At 42.6% G+C, this 16591-nt stretch overlaps 1 protein-coding gene across 2 annotated transcripts; it reads right to left on the bottom strand.

Moving 5' to 3' along the window:
- Nucleotides 1-2013: 2013 nt before the first annotated feature.
- Nucleotides 2014-11476, bottom strand: LOC123408345 (general transcription and DNA repair factor IIH subunit TFB1-1-like). 2 transcript variants are annotated; one of them, XM_045101469.1, is made up of 20 exons: nt 10982-11469; nt 10160-10238; nt 9723-9796; nt 9552-9615; nt 9187-9325; nt 8395-8470; nt 8212-8307; nt 8018-8062; nt 6355-6411; nt 6017-6172; nt 5873-5938; nt 5571-5694; nt 5094-5150; nt 4891-5015; nt 4623-4802; nt 3855-3968; nt 3563-3640; nt 2885-2932; nt 2646-2714; nt 2014-2360 (listed from the first exon to the last, which is right to left on the bottom strand). In XM_045101469.1, the coding sequence occupies exons 1-20, from the start codon at nt 11054-11056 to the stop codon at nt 2280-2282; spliced, it is 1803 nt and encodes a 600-aa protein (XP_044957404.1). In that variant the 5' UTR covers nt 11057-11469; the 3' UTR covers nt 2014-2279. The 2 variants fall into 2 exon arrangements, with proteins under 2 accessions (XP_044957404.1, XP_044957405.1); XM_045101470.1 differs by lacking the exons at nt 2014-2360; nt 2646-2714; nt 2885-2932; nt 3563-3640 and having other exon boundaries at nt 3874-4001; nt 10982-11476.
- Between the last annotated feature and the right edge of the window lie 5115 nt (nt 11477-16591).

Genomic DNA, 16591 nt, shown 5'->3' on the forward strand with positions numbered 1-16591 from the left:
CTAGCTCATCCAGATCCGGATCAATATTGCCTTTCAAAAAGGCATCCATGTCCACGTGATGAAGATAAACACATGTTTTTTCCATCCCTAAAAAAATTGAACAACACAATATAGAATATATTCTATAAGCACCCATCCAAAGATTACAACATTCGCAAAATCAAAAGAGCAAGCCTTACTCCTAACATATATATTGAACAAACCTAACACCATCATAATCCTAACCCCAACATAACCCTAACCCTTACATACAAAGAACCCTAATCCTAACATACCAATACCCATGGCCATTACATACAAACAAGACTAACCCTAGCAAAGTGCAACAAAAGCATACAAATCCCAAAATTCATGAAAAACTAGGGTTTGCTCAAACTTGCAAAAAAGTGAGCAAGTGAGAGCATTTTTTTTGAATCAGAAGGAGGGGGTCGGGGAAGATTACCTTAAGTGAGGGATTGGGGTTGATATCCCCGAACCAAACCTTTAGATCTACTTGATTTGGGGAGATATTTGAGAAGGGAGGAGAGGGGAACTAGGGGGAAGGGGCGGAGCTGATGTTCTTGAGATGTGTGGGAGTGGGGACGGGGGGACGGGGTGGAGGGTCGGCCTGCAGCTGAATAAGTTAAAATGTGGCGCCTAAGAGCAAGGCGCCACACTTGCATGTGTGGCGCCTTTGCCTTAAGCGGCACACTGCGGGTGGGGTGGGGTCGGGCCTGGCAGGGATGCCAGCATGGCCGGAGGTGCGACGCCTAGGACTAAGAGGCCACATGATGTAGTGTGGCATTTTTTTGTCAGACGTCACATAAAAAGATTAGGTCAACGAAACTTTTTTCATGTACCGTTCATTTTATGAATTGGTTATGTCAATAGGCCACCGTGCTACGCCTAATGCGCGCATGTGTTGGTTGTCGCGGGTGTCCCATGGTGCCATGGTGTTGTACGGCTCCACCTACGTGCTGCATCCGCCATGCCGAGCCCCTCCACCTTTCCCCGGCTCGATGCCGTTGTCGCCCAGCCTACAGTTCGTAACGAGCTCGGTGACCTTCGACAGGAACAAGTTCACGGCCTCCACCGGTTCGAGGGTTGTAGGAACTCGAGCTCGGCAAAGTCAATGGCAAGCCCAACCACTCAGCGCGACCAGCATGCTCCAGGACGTCCGTGCTGTAGGAGCTCAAGGTGAACGCCGCCGTGCACAAGGTCGCCCACAAAGCTGAGCTCGCCATGCTCTATCCCTATCGCGAGTGGAGCGGCGGGAGGACGCTAGACACAGGGGTATTATGCGAGGACGTCGCTCCGTGCCGCTGCAGCCGAACGACAGAAGCAAACGCCGCATGCTGCATTCCCCATGCTGAGCTCCTCGGTCGTTCCCCACTACCTCCTCGACGGTTGTGCTGCCAGCTCCCAGCTGTCGTGTGATGCCCACTTCCTCAAATCGCTTCCCATTGTGCAACTTCCTTAAATCGCTTCCCATTGTGCACAAGCCGCTACTCCTCAAAGCTTTGTCATCAGCAACCATGGAGAGGTTGACGTGAATTCGGTCGGTTGCTTCCTTCTTTCAGCAGCAGCCATGAAGGAGGGCGTGATGGGCAAGCCGCGGCTGAAGGGGACCCCCGATGCGGGTGCTGATTCCCCAACCTCAGTAATATTGGAAATATACACTGAGATACAAGTTTTTTTTTTGAACCGATATTCTAAGTAAAGAAAATGGCATATGTAGAGGTATGAGAAAATTGTAGTGCCATATTTCCAACTTCAGTTTTTATAATGGCATTATTCCAACTCATGAAAGTTGCAGTGGCATGAATCCAATTAACCCTTCTAATTTTGTACCAACATTTTTCTTGTTGGCAATGCAACACATTAATTTGAAAACACCCATAGAAGAAGATGCACGTTACAAGCTATTCCAATGCCTAACAAAAATTGCTGATATATCAATCATGGTATATCTATCTTTCCGTTGGGGTTTAATTATTTATACCATTTGCACATCGCCATAGCAAGGGTAGAGCATAACAAATAGGCCATCCATAAAATAAAATGAAGATCCAAAATGATGATTCTATCTTGAAACAGCTAGGAGGGATACGACATGTCCAGGGCAAAATTTGCAACTAAGCATGTTATTATGTGCCACGTGTGAATAAAAATACACGGCAAAATCAAATCCTCCAGAAGTGCCTCTTCAATTGCCGCCTAGAGCTCACGGGTGTGGGTGTGGTAGCCCTCACACGCTCTAGCAATAATCAGGTTGAATCCTTATGGGTGGTGTTCTCTGCTCAAAAACCATTAGGCTTGCTCCCGGCCTTTGAAGATTTCTGCTGCTGGTCATGCTCATGGTTGAATGCAGCATCCAGCGCCTGGGAATTATATATAATCAGCTTGCTAAAAATTATTGAAAGAAAACTGGTATTCATGTGTTTTATGGCATGAACCGCGAGGAAGTATCCAATGAGCACCAAAACCAGCAAATGAAAATAAAGGCATTCATTAAAATATACTTGCTCTGAGCCATATCCTTCCGCTTTACAAATATGGAAATGCATCTAGCAGCTAAATCATGACAAAGGTATAGGTGGGTAGTTTTCTCAAAGTTCAGATAATTCATGGGGTAATGAAACACAACAGTAAGGAACCGTAGGCACCTGCGTCATGGGCTTTACGAGTTGAGATATTTCATGCCGTACATCAGGCTGTGCAGATTCCTTTATATCCTGCACGTATGAAGTTGCACACACAATGCATTATTTAATGCTGAAGAAACCTCGCCACCAATCTTTTAGCAACAAGGAAAACAATTCCATAATTATGCATACAAATATAATAAAAGGCAATTTCAGTTATAATTAGATTCCAAATATCAATTGTGCTGTGGAAGATTAACCTGTAACTTCTGATATATCTGTGTCATTGCTTCCTTAAGCCGTTGAACCTGTGGAACAACCGGACAAGTACATAAACATCTAGGCATTAATGCTCTGGGTGTTTTAACTGCTTAAGATAGCTTACGATATAGCAGTCCTACCAGGTATCTAGATCATAAATTAGTGACAAAACCACAGTAAGAACATAACCATCAATCTGGGCATCCTTGACTTACTATTACGCTGTGTACGCAAATATACCAATAGTAGACTGTATAAGACAATATTAACATCTGCTATTTAAAAGTGATTGGTTTTATTAACAGACTTAATGTAGTATGAAAAAAAGCTAGAAACAAATGGGGTCGTTAAATGCAACATTTTGATAGCCAATAATATAATAAGAAGAACCTGGTGGTGGTCAATTTCCGGTCATGAGTTCATGACAGTATGACACTGAATTCCATAATTACTGATAGCAAGGAAACAGAAAACCACGTTGGCAGCACATCAGACTTCATGACTACATTTCTACTTGCATTGTTATTAGTTATTATTCACATATATAATATGCACTGATGTTGTTCTTATCTTGAAGCACGAAAGTACCCAGCAACTGAGCTACTTTTACCAACTTCTACTGAAATACTACCTGTGGGTTACAAAATAGTACAGATAAGATAGGAGTGACAATACACCTTATTACAAAGGACTGTGGTTGTTATTGGGTATGATGACCAAAAATGGCGCAGCAACTCCTGGATAGCCATCCAATGCTTACAAAAATAGACAAGTCACAAGAAACTCTGTCAATACAAGATGTACAATAAGATTGAGTGCAATGATAAGAAGATTTTAGAATGTCGGACACATATACATGAATAAATAAATAAAGATACATTAAGATAAACCCGGAAAATAAACATTCTAGAACAGCTTGGAAGCATGGTACAGTTTCTGCGTAAAAGGTAAATAGGTGCAGTATCTCACATCCATAAGTTCATCCCGTGTTCGGTGAGGAAGACGGCCAAGGAGACTGTCTTGGGGATTCTTAAGATTAAGCCTCCGTGAACGTGAAATTCCTTCATTCAATTCATTAAGAACCTAGGCCCATACCATGTAGGTAGTTAGGTTTTCCTGCTCATGCAATTTAATAGCTTAAGAATAGAGAAGCCACAGCATGCAAAACGTGTGTTTGTAAGGAAAACTTGGGAGTATTGAGATGTTGATAATGACAATCGAATATTAAGAATTGGAACAAAACAAAGAAAGGTAAACTAGTTTCATTTGCAAAATGGATACTGTTTCTTTTTTGGCAATGCAAAGTTATGGACCAGATAAGGTGTTAGTCATATATAAAACAGTTACACAAACATCAACTTTTCTCATAGTCATACCTAATACGCCCCTCAGTAGAAGTGTTTGTACCGTTTAGAATGTTGGGCTTATCATTGTGTCCAAAGAAATGGTTGGGAACTGATTGGCTAGTTCTATGCAAATACTTCACTAGTTTTCGAAGAGCAAACTCTCTTCCAGTAAAATATGTACAATATGTACAGACACAAAGAACCAACATCCCGTTTACAGAGGAAACAAGATTGACCTACATTGGATGAGGTACACCAACAATTTTGCTTACGAAATAGTACTAGTAAGTCAGATATATCTACAGACATGCATCTTTCAAGGAAACAGGACCTAATCCCCGTAAAGTTGACTCTAGAACATTGGTACCAGGTCCCAAGTAAAACTGCTTACCTTTAGAGCAACATCTGACTGAACAACCGGACAGTTCATTTTCACGGAAGATATTTGATCCATTAAATGACGGAATGCATCATCCGTACTAAGGCTGCAGCTGCGGGCCTTTCTTCCATCGTTACTACCTAAAGGTCTCAGAGCATTTGCTTGCTGAGAATCAAAATATTCTCTAGGATCCTATAAAGACAAGAAAGGCATGAAAATCATAACCTTGCGATATATTACTTGAGTTGATATATTATATCAAGCCATATGAGCCAACTACCTTTATACAAAGTAGTGCATATGGGAGACTTCGTGGAGCTTGCAGATCCTCTATCTCAGTCATGCGGGCCGCCTTTACCAATCTTTCATGACTAGCATCATCAGCAACAGAGCTAGGAGGTGGTTCTGCAGTTGATAACTCATCAGCCTAGTAAGGAACTAAGTAGGGTGAGAAAAGATGCACATAGCGATATAATTACTAACCCTTCTTGGACCTTGCAAGTGCTTCAGCCACAGTCTTCGTATCAGTTGATTCAATATCTGCAAAAAGACGCATAACAAACACAATCACCTTCCGTACTGAAACCATATGGTGCATTAATACTAAGTTATTAACAGCCATCAAGCAAATGCAAAGTAGAAATTATTGGCATTCCTCTGATGCGAAGGGGAAAGTACACCAGTACAGAGCAGGTACTACACTACACATTACAGTGTGCAACCAACCAGCAGTATAAGACAGCTGATTTGTGCAATTGTCGGTGCATTCTTTTTCAGGAAAGTATTAGACAGACAAACAGGAAGCCAGTAGAAGAAGTGCAGTTGCAGGAGAACTGTTAGGCTGTTAGCATGTCAGTATCATCTCATTTGATAGTAATAGCATGCTTGACCAATCAACTTCAGTACGCAAAAATTTAAATGAGACAGCATGAAAACTTTTGAGTTGAGTCAAAACTTCACCTGCTGATCTCCCTTCAAGAACAACTGCAGCATGCCGATTCAGATCCTGAGAAAGTGTTCTCCTAGCCAACTCACTATCAGTATCAGTTGTCTCTCTGCTGCCATCACGGAGAATCCCATGATCCTAGATGCCCGAAGAATAATATGATTCTTTTCAAAATAGGACTAAGTTGTGATCAAAATAGCAGACAAAGTTGTAGATCAAAATAGCAGAAGAAGTTGCTCATTATGAGAAACGAATAAATGACTCGTTTTTGTGAAGTTGTAGATATAACAAAACAGTAGCAAGAACACAAACAGACAGGAAGATGGATGTAGTCATCCCCTGCATCTGCCTCCATGTCTAATGTTGGATCAACTCGTTTTATCTGTAAACAAGAATTGAGTCACCAAAAAAATTTGAAGGAAATATGCAGGATAAGAACAATAAACAGCTAGAATTATACCTTGAGCTTTGCCTCCTTGGCAAGTATATCATCATTTTTCAAAAACATGGCTAATTCCTCATCTTCAGCAGCTTCAGCTTTTGCCGCTAGAGTATTTTTTGTCCTAAGCAGATACTCAGCTCTACAGTATTTTGTCCAAAAATCCTTTTCTGACAACTTTTCGGGATAGTCATGGGAGATGAAGGAAAAACAGAGCAAATGAGAAACCAAATCCACTTTATGCCAACACAGATATAGTATAAAGTATAAACTAACTCCAACTTAAGCTCAAGCTTCCTAAAGCCTATGGTAAGGCACATTACAATAGTATATACATTATACAGTATGCACTATCTTACCTTCTTCGGGACATAATCTAAAAATGCCCGATGCACGGCTGGCTTTTCTGCAAAAATCTGCAAAACATCAAATAAGATATCATATTCATAAGAACTGATTTTCAAGACTTATTCGACATCCAATAAACAATATTGTAGTTTAGCATTTACTCCCTCCGTACCTAAATATAAGTCTTTTAAGATATTTCACTAGGTGTCTACATACGGAGCAAAATGAGTGAATCTATACTCTAAAATATGTCTATATACATCCGTATGTAGTCCATTAGTGAAACATCTAGAAAGACTTATATTTAGGAACGGAGGGAGTACATGGTTAATATTGTATGACAGGTAAGCTAGTATTATACTGAGCAGGTGTAGCCCAGCCCAAGGATCAGAACAAGCCTGTTCAACCGGGTCGAGAAATGCGGTCACAACGGTGTGGCCTCACTCACAGGTGGCTACATGTGTGAGTCAAAAGGGGCAATGTTCTTCACGACACTCATTAGGAATGTCGGCCGATGAATCCGGGTTGATGACCCTAAGAGTCAGATAACACATCGATCCAGTCTAAATGTATTCGGAGAAGGGAATAAAGAAGAGAATGAGAAGGGAATGGGCAGTGAGAGAAACCAGCCCACAGCTCCAGCAAATCAACATAAACGCCCACAAGGGCCATCATATCACCTCCCCTCCCCAGCCTTAATTCCCTTCCTAGCACCACCTCTCCCTCCTAGTCCCCCGCCATCACCCTTGTTTTCTTGCATCTGATGGCAAGAACACAGAACACAATGGCGAACAGTGATGGCGGGTGTGACAGCAACAATGAGAACAACCAGTAGGGATCGCAACAAAATGAGGAGAGACATAACTGCTAGGACTAGCTCACTTCCTCTCAATCTGCGTCTCCTCCCCTCTGCCCTTCTCCCATTGCTAACGCATGGGGTCATGACCAGCAGCTTCCTGGTGGAACACCAGATCACAAGAATACAGGATGCTCGACCAGACAGCAGCGTGACCTGCAATCTAAGTGGCCAGGACAGGCTTGCAATGCCTGATAGTCTAGACAGGCCAATCCTGAGCATAGCTTCAATGATCCAGACTAATAGATGCAAGAATGTGTTTGAGTAGCCCATGAAGGTTTTTGAACAGGTATAGCTAGCCAGTGAAATTTACATTTTTCATGCAGTAAAAATGGCATATTTACATTTTCATGACGTAAAATGGGCTTGACAAGGGATCATACCATTCTATATGTATGTCAAGTACTGAAAAAGAAAAGAAAAATAGAACAGTATCATCACAAAGAGGTACAGTTTGCAAAATACCACCCAGTGAGGATGACATGGAGTCTAGGGCCATGTGTCAATACATTACCCTAAGAAAACAAGTGGGATGTTGCTCCTTTCACAGAAAGCAATAGGTGCTAATAAATAGTTGGTCAAGTGGAACCTATTAAAGAACAAAACTGTTTAGAAATTCCATCAAGCATAGCATTAAACCTTTTTAGGTACATAGCACTACACATGACAGTTAAAAATATTGCAAATGATGCTACCAGGCAGGCCAGCATTTAGATGAATGCATAGCTGCATTTATGATAGTTGAAGAAGTAACAAATGATGCTAGCAGGCACACCTGCTTTAGATGATAATGCATTGCCAAGGTAGAAAGAATGTACCTGATGGATAATCTCAGTAGTCAGACTGAAAGTAACCTTATTTGTCTGTGAAAGGATAGACATAAATAAGAAATGAGTAAATTAAGATAATCAACATCCAGTAAAGTCAATAACTGATGGGATACAGCCATGCACTACAAAAACTATCATAGTATGCCACATAGGTTCGCAATGATTATAGACCCATAGCATACCTGTCCATCAGCTGATGGCCTAACATCAGCTAGCATGGCACTTTTGAAACCTGGCTTTTGTTTTGATCCTTTGCTTGTTTCATCGTCAAGTAAATTCTGCAAAAGGACTTAAATAAGTATTGGTTGCGACTAAACAAAAATATACTACAAAACAAACAGGAATTGTATCCATGCAGTTTTTACCTTTCTTGTTGCCCAAAATTCAGACTCTTGGAGAATATTGCCAAGCACAAACTTCTTATGTAACTTCTGCAGTTCACTGCAAACAGAGAAGGGTTCAACAAGACAAAACGAGCCAATAATACAATGCAGCCGTGTTTCCTCTGGTCGGCTACAATGGTCTGCAAATCCGTCTCTATCATGCTCTTAAAACAACATACGTAGATTAAATGTTCATCCCTGCAGCTACGCAGATCTGTTAACCTAACAGCGTGAACATTCTCCTGATGTGATCTATTAATTTTAATAATGTCGAACCAAATGACATTGCACCAACAACAGTAGCATTTTGTCCCAAGCAAATTCAGACACGCTAGAAAATATATCTGAATGACATTCCCATACAAAAAATGGATAGGTGAAAAACATTTTGGCATCTGCACTTTATTTTGGGTCTTTCAAAGTTGTACAGTTACAACACATAAAAGGCATACCATTTTCAATCTAGCAGCTATGCTACCAGCTTCCTTATGTAATGTTGCACAGATTGTATGCTGATGAAACAGACCAGTTAAAAGTGAAGCTCTAGTATCGTCTTTGAATACATTAACCTACGAAAGCCAAATGCATACTTCACAGAAGAAATCTTAGAATCAGGTAATCAATTGAAAAGCACAAGCACATAAGGGCTCGGCAAAAATTACTAAAGAGAGCAAGACAGCTTACACTGTTGCATTTTAGTATTAAATTATTATTGATACCCAATGTTGCTGTCAGCAGAAGAAACATGCAGGGTGTTTCAAATACAGATATTACCTGTCTTCTCGTAGCAATTTCATTCGACGTTCCATTTCGGCAGAACTGAGCTGTTCTGGACCAGTTGACACAGCTGATAATTCAGGAGGTACATTTGGTCTAGCAGGCACAGTACCTTGATATTTGCCTAAAACCCTAGCTGAAAGGACAACATCATAAGTTAATTCTATATTTTGTCAGCAAAAATTGTGCAGACAGAGGTGAAACTCAAAATCTAAATACTGAAGGACCAAAAGTAACATTAAAAATGCATATACTCAATCTAGCAAGAATAATCATTTTCAAACGATGTATTTGTTCATAATATGTGATCTATTTGATGGAAGAAAAGGACATGCCTATTAGAAACATTTACCGAACATTACCTACAAAGTCACGACACAAATCACGGTTACCAACATTGTCAAACTCAAAAATATAGCCTCCCCCCTGAAAAAAGCACGGAAATCACAATCTTCTCTGTCATAGAAATAAATGTAGAGGATATGCCTATCAACCAAACTCAACAGGATGTTTATATAATTAATGGACCATACCTTGTCAGAATCTTTTGAAAGATTCAATAACGCCGGTGTTGGTTTGCTACCATCTACTTTGTTGAACTTATGGCCTGAAGCACATGTACGAAGAAGCTACAAAGTTACCATCAAGCATATTGGTAATGGCCATGAAATCAATTCCCATCAACCAACATGCATTGCCTACTGCTGAATATGTAATCTTGGATGTACGTTTTAGGAATATGTAATCTTGGATGTAAGTATTCTACATTTTGTTAAATCATTTCAAACAAACCCACAGCAAATCGCAAACCACATCTAGTAAATGGTCATCTATCTACAATTCAATAGTTTCCTAACACATCAGGACAAGGAAACTAACACATCAGAACAATGACAGTACTTCAATTGTGTACAACACTCAGTGCTATGGTTATAGAAACCAGCGCTGCATATGGACAAAGGATAAGTACCTTTGATGGTTTGAAAATCGACACTGAGCTTCATTAGTGAGCGTGGATCATTAGGGGTAAATGTGAACTTATCTTCACTCTGCAGTTACAAGAACAAAGAAATAATATGAGTTAGATCAAAGAAGCCCATTATAATGACTTGCAAGCAGCTGTAAGAAAGGAATGAACGATTCACACCAGCTGAAACATACAGAGATGACTATTCAAAAGTAATACCCACTAAGTCAAAGAAGCATTGCGCCTTGCTGCATCAGCACCAAGTATGAGAATACTAGGAACATCATATATAAACAATGCAATCACGGACCAAACAACTGCCCCAAGCGGAGTTTTTTATACTAGCCTGTGTTTAGCCCCCAATTTCATTATACAAACTGGATGTTCTTGCTCGGGGCACAAATTGGCTCCCACTAAAGGCAAACGAGGCACCGGGTTTGACACACAATCCTTTTGCTCCAACCGCAATGCTAACTTACGGCGGATCAAAGTTACTCTGTTCCTCGACTAAACCGAAGGTTGGATGCGGTACACATACAACAATGAGGAAAACACAGGCACACGCACTCGTCCGACCTAAGCGGCAGCATCCTTCAATCTGTTCCGTTTTGCGTCCAACCAGAGACCTGCTCGGGATCAACCAGTTGGGTACCTCAACACCGATAAACCCCCTGCCGAGCAACCCACCCCGACAACCGAGCAGCAAAAGCAACGCCAGCGCAAGCCAACCAACAGAACCAAGACCAATACAAGGTGCCTGAATTAAAGGGGGTCTCGGATGGGGTGGGGATGAGGACGGAGACGGCGAGTGAGGATGTGACCCACCATGCGGAGGACGCCGCCGGTGCCGCGGTCCTTGAGCGTGGCCTTGTACTTGGCACCGATTGTCATGGTCCCCATCGCCTCCTCCTCCTCCTCCTCCTCGCTCTCAACGGCGCAGGGAGAGGGCGAGGCAACTAGCTAGACAGGGGTTCGCTGTCAGGACCTAGTTACGATCTGAACGAATTCGAGGAAGTGACACTCGGCTGGTCGCCTCGCCTCGCCTCGCCGGCGCCAGTGCCGGTGCCGATGGGGTCGGTGTCAATGTCGAGTTCGAAGGAGGGCTTCGCGCGTGCAGTCGGAGGCTGGAGTCATTCAAGGGGTGGAACACGAGACGCTACGGGGAGCTGGGCCTCCGGCACAGGGAGAGAGTTAGGCGGCGGCAGCGTAAGGAGATGCTGATGGGAGGCGGCGGTGCGCGTCGGTCTGAGGACGGCGAGGGGAAAAGGAGGCCCAGCGAACGTGTAGGTAGGCGATGGCACTAGTCCGTAAATAAGAGTAGGCCGCGTGAGGGAAATGTAAGAGATTATACTCTCTTCGTTTTTATTCACTCGCATATTAGAAGGAAAACTCTTACCTCCCACCGGTTGATCCGTGCGATTCATTCATCGTTCATTCATCCATTGATTTGTCTTGATCTGATGGATAAGACCGTGCTCGTGCCCAACGAAGCAGCGACCTAGTCGCAAACCGTTTTCTGAAACTGGATCCTTGTTTCAGAAACGGTCCTGAAGTTGGGGCTCCACGCCGCGCCTTCGCATCAGCCCCGTCGACCTCGTCCGTCGTTTGGCTGGTGCCATGCAACCCTCGCGCGGAGCTGTTGTCGTTGCCATGGTCGCCTGAAGCTCCACCTCGTCACTGCACCGAGTCCCTGCTGACGCCCAGATCCACCCCGGCAACCGTCGCACGGTCTCGTCATGTGCCGTCGTCCGACCTCTTTCCCCGGCCTGCTCCCGGCCCCGTCGGCGAGCTCTCGTGACCAAGGGGCCAGCTACCTCGCCTCCCGTCGCCCCCGCGCCGTCGGAGCGTCGCCGCATCCCTGCCCGCTTGCGGCTCCGCTACAGCCCCAATGTCCCGATGCCAGCCGGCCCTCCCCCTTCCCCCACTCACCCCGCACCGTCGGCCGCTCGCCCCCGACGTCGGCCGGCCCTCCGCATGCGGCAAGCTGCACCACGAAGGGTTGTAAATTTTTCTGCAACCTGATCTTTGTTGCAGAAGTATTTTTGCAACAAGACTTTTGTTGTAAATTTTTCTTCAACAATAGTACGTATGTTTGCAGAAAGACGAAGGAAAAAAGAATTCTGCAACATAACAATTGTTTCTCGAACTCGACCGTTGTTTCAGGAATTAATGGGTCCAAAGTTTATTTTTTGCAACAAATCGATTGTTTCTGCAACTCGACCGTCGTTTCAGGAATTACTGGGTGCCCGACCGAAGCCCCACGCGCGGATCGAATGGCCAACCGTGTAGATCGGACGGTCGTCCAGGTGGCGAATGTTTATTAAACATCCACCGGTGGACGTGTAGCAGCCCCCATATTAGAAAGCCAAAATGTATAAAGTTTAATCAAATATATAAACATTCTTCACCATGGATGATCAATAGGATTATTTACTCCTTTTATTTCAACATCAATGCATCATAATTTACATTCCATAAATTTTTGTTTTATTTTATAAATAAAAAATATTGTAAAAAATTACTATAATCATCATAAAAAGTATTTTATGTCACATAAAATTATAAACATAAAAACATAGTGTACGATGTATATAAAATATAATTTTTCTGATCTTATGATATATATTTTTGTTTTCTCTCTAATTTCCGTTAGCGTAGGATAAAGTTGACTTGCCCAAGCCTCGGCTAGCAGATGGCTGCACAATGTTGCAGTTCGTATATTTGTAATGTTTTTTCCTTTTTGGACAGATTCAAATGCTTTTAGAAAAACCATATCTTTCAAACCCTAACTTTAAATTCAACATGTTATATATGAAAATTCCACAGAAAAATGTGTACATTTCAAATATGTTATTATCTTGCATGTTAATTATTTCTATAATTAGGTTTAAGATGCACCATTAATCATGTTATTATTTTGATGGTCCTACGATACATATGATGAATTCCATTTAGACAAATTCATGTGCACAATTGATATTTTCAATGAGACTGAATTATTGTAGTTTTATCAACGGCTATAGTATATTAAGATGTGGGCATTATATGCATTGCTTAACATGGATGGACATTTTATTTAATAAATTACTATGTAACTTGTAAATGTGTCATGGCTAAAGACTGCCAAGTAGAATTAATCATTTTAAACAAAAAAATAATAATCATTGATTAATATGTATTCATGTTGCAACGCATGGGCATGTTTCCTAGTAGTAACAAATTTATATAATGTGAAAATATACAATGATTAATCTAATGGTATAGATTTGGTGTGTACCAGTGTATATGTTAATATATATTTTTACAAGCTTATTAAAAATATATAGAATTTGATTTTAGACAAACCTAATATAAGAAGTAAATAAAAATGGAAAAAATATTATGTGAAGAAGAAACAATATATAGAGTAATACACACAAGTACAACCACATAGGATACGAAAGAAGAACAAGCTAATCATAACCACACACATGCCACATCCACCACTCACCATCGTCGCCACTGGAGAGAGAAAAAGAAACAACCAAACCCTCTGGAACCGGTGGAGCATCATCGCTTGAGAACTTTGTGAGCAGCATAGTAGTAGCCCGCCGTGAGAGGTGAGATCCTGATAAAGGCGAAGTTGTCTGTGTCTTTCGATGAGATGGTGGTTATCGTTTTGGTGGAGTAGACTTTGATGATCCGACTACGAACGTGTGAGGACGTCGCGCCTTACCAATCATTAAACCAACTCCGAGAGGTTATTGACCACACCGGAGCACGATCGACCTAACCATGAGGGTCTGTTTCCTGCACGCAAACAAGGAACAAGGAAGAAACTAAGATTGCAATCGGGATATTGGGAATGTAAGAGGAAAGCTTTATTGATGAAGGTGGGTTTTTGTGACGCCTTTGTCTGGTCGTAAAACACAAACGAAGAACACGAAGTTGCAGCTATGGCGAACTTGTAATCTAAACAAAACCCAAGCAAAAAAAGCTACCAGATTGATCTACTTATATAGGAGCAATGGGTGGCGGCCAAGGAGGTGGGAGGACATCCCAAGGCACCCTAAAACTAACCCTATGTCGTACAAGGCCTATGGGCTCAAGTGGAGGTGATGCAACACCTTTGGACTTGTTGTTTGACTCGGATTCTGGTGCAACATCATATTGTTTGGTCGATATCTTCAGGCTCCGGATGAATTTGAAGGTGAATCCAATTAAGCTAGAAAGCACATAAAATCTACTTTGCAGCCACGCGGACAAAACGGATAGCCCAACACGCTGACTCGTTGTGTGTCCTCTTTGCGTCCGCGCCTACCCATTTTCGACCCAAATTTGGGACTGAAATGCGTCGGCGCGGACATGAAGCGGACGCGCGCGTGCCCCCTCGGTGTCCTCCCCAACCACCGCGATCAACATAATTTATTACGACCGCCCTCATCAGGCCAACACGTTAACGACCGCGGTCGGCCTTTTTTAATCCAAATGTGCGGTGGGGTACGGCACTCTGTTCCGGAATCCCCCTCCCCATCTCGCCACCCCTCTGTTTCCTCGTCGGCGACCCCAGCTAGCAGGCATGAACAACGGCGATAACCTCGTCGTCTATGCCCGCGTGATGCTCCCGGAGGAGGCCACCTACCTCCATGCTAAGATGGCGCTGCGCCTGGCGAACGAGCGCGTCCGTGCTGCGTCATCGCCGACACCGGCACTGCCCGACCTCGCCGCCGACAACGAGGACGCCTAGTTTTTTTTCCTTTTCATTTATAAATGTAATGAAAACGCGTGGACTCTCGTCGGCCTTCGTGAACGGCTTTAATGCTTGATTTTTTTCACGCGTCAGCGAAAATGGATCGGACCAGCGTTGAACGCATGTGTCGACCCAAACGTCGAAGCGGATGCGCGGTAGTGACCGCTCACGAAGACCCATTCGCAGAAGACCCTGGCGTCCCAAGTATAACGGGAACCAAGCCGAAGGTTTTCTTTATAAAAAAGAAATCGGTCTCCTAAAATGACAAACAAAACTGTTTTTTTTTTTGCAAACTGGAATTTTAGTCCGGTTCCGGTTAAAAACTGAACTAGAGTGCACGATATATGTAACATATTTTGATAAAATTGCTCATGATGAAAAAGGAGATTTTATTGCTGTTGCAAATTGGTTTGTCCGACATATACAAGATGTTGATGTTGTTGAACTTATTGCTGCCAGGAGCGATCTTTTTCTAGCAGCCAGCGTGGGGTGCAATTCTGTCGAGGTTGAATCAGATTGCTTATTTGTTGTGGACACGTTGAACTCAATGGATTATTTTGGTCCTCAACTAGCAATGGTGACCGATTGTAAACAGCTAGCGTTGGAGTCCAGAAGCATTTCTTTCAAGCATTTTTACCGTGAGGCAAATCGTGTGGTGGATGAGTTAGCAAAGAATTATTTCATTAGTAGATCTTCTAGTTCTTGAGAATTTGTGATTCCATATTTTACTTCTCATTCTCTTATAAATGACATGTCTAGTATTTAAGAAATAAATCCTTTTACCCTTAAAAAACACATTCTAATCAAATACAAGACTTTCTACGTTTTCCATCATTTTTTCACGAGCAATCGCAATGATGATGTGATAATGGTATCATCACATCAGTTGCCCACGAATAAAAATAACAATAATATTGGTACCCCATCATAAAGTTTAGTCTCTTCTATGTTTTCTTGAGTTAATTCGAGTACCTGATGACATCGAAACTAAATTGGGTAGGCCAAAAAATGATGAGTAACTCAGGTACTGAACTCCTCGGTTCGAGTCTATTCAAGCTAAATTCGATTCTTTTGATTAGGACGTTAATTTTTTATTAATATACTCAACTGTAAGAACATAATTTTTTTCTAGGTAATTTTGATGGTTCATGACGATACCATTTGCGGACTAATCGTGTGCGATATACTTTCAAAGAATTATCAAGTGGCACGAGACAATTTTATTCCCCTCAGGAAGTAAAAGTGAAGACGGTGCCTAGCTAGTGATTTAGGGTTGGTGGACTCGAGTCATAGTTAACCCCGTACAATTAAGAGGGGATCCGCGTTTGGAAAAGTTGAGTGAAACACTATCTCTTATTTCTTCTCCCCGTCCCTTTTCTAGAGCAAAGAAGCTGCACTGTTTTAAGTGCCCACGAAGTTCACAAGCGGTAGTACCGCCCTTGTGAGCGGTAGTACCGCCCTTGTGAGCGGTAGTACCTCTCCAGCGGTACTGCCACCCGCCAGTGTCGGGCCTTCTTCCGCTTGTTTTTCTTCTTTGGTATTGGGGGGCTTCTATTTTTTCGAGCGGAACTACCGCTCAGGGGGAGCGGTAGTACCGCTCCAGCGGTATTGCCGCCCCCTACTGTTGCGCCCACTTTCGTTTATTTTTTCTCTCTGCATCCCCCCCCCTCTTTCGTCCTGGCTGAGCGGAAGTATCACCCAGGAAG

Source organism: Hordeum vulgare, chromosome 7H, assembly GCF_904849725.1.
Source record: "Hordeum vulgare subsp. vulgare chromosome 7H, MorexV3_pseudomolecules_assembly, whole genome shotgun sequence".
NCBI lineage: Eukaryota > Viridiplantae > Streptophyta > Magnoliopsida > Poales > Poaceae > Hordeum > Hordeum vulgare.

Bases quoted from the DNA above. Each gene is read 5' to 3' on its own strand.
- LOC123408345 (XM_045101469.1), bottom strand. From the start codon at position 11,056: ATGGGGACCATGACAATCGGTGCCAAGTACAAGGCCACGCTCAAGGAC. The intron at 9,797-10,159 runs GTACTTATCCTT...CATGTGCTTCAG, and splicing joins CGATTTTCAAACCATCAAAG to GCCATAAGTTCAACAAAGTA. The intron at 9,326-9,551 runs GTAATGTTCGGT...TTGTCCTTTCAG, and splicing joins TTTGTGTCGTGACTTTGTAG to CTAGGGTTTTAGGCAAATAT.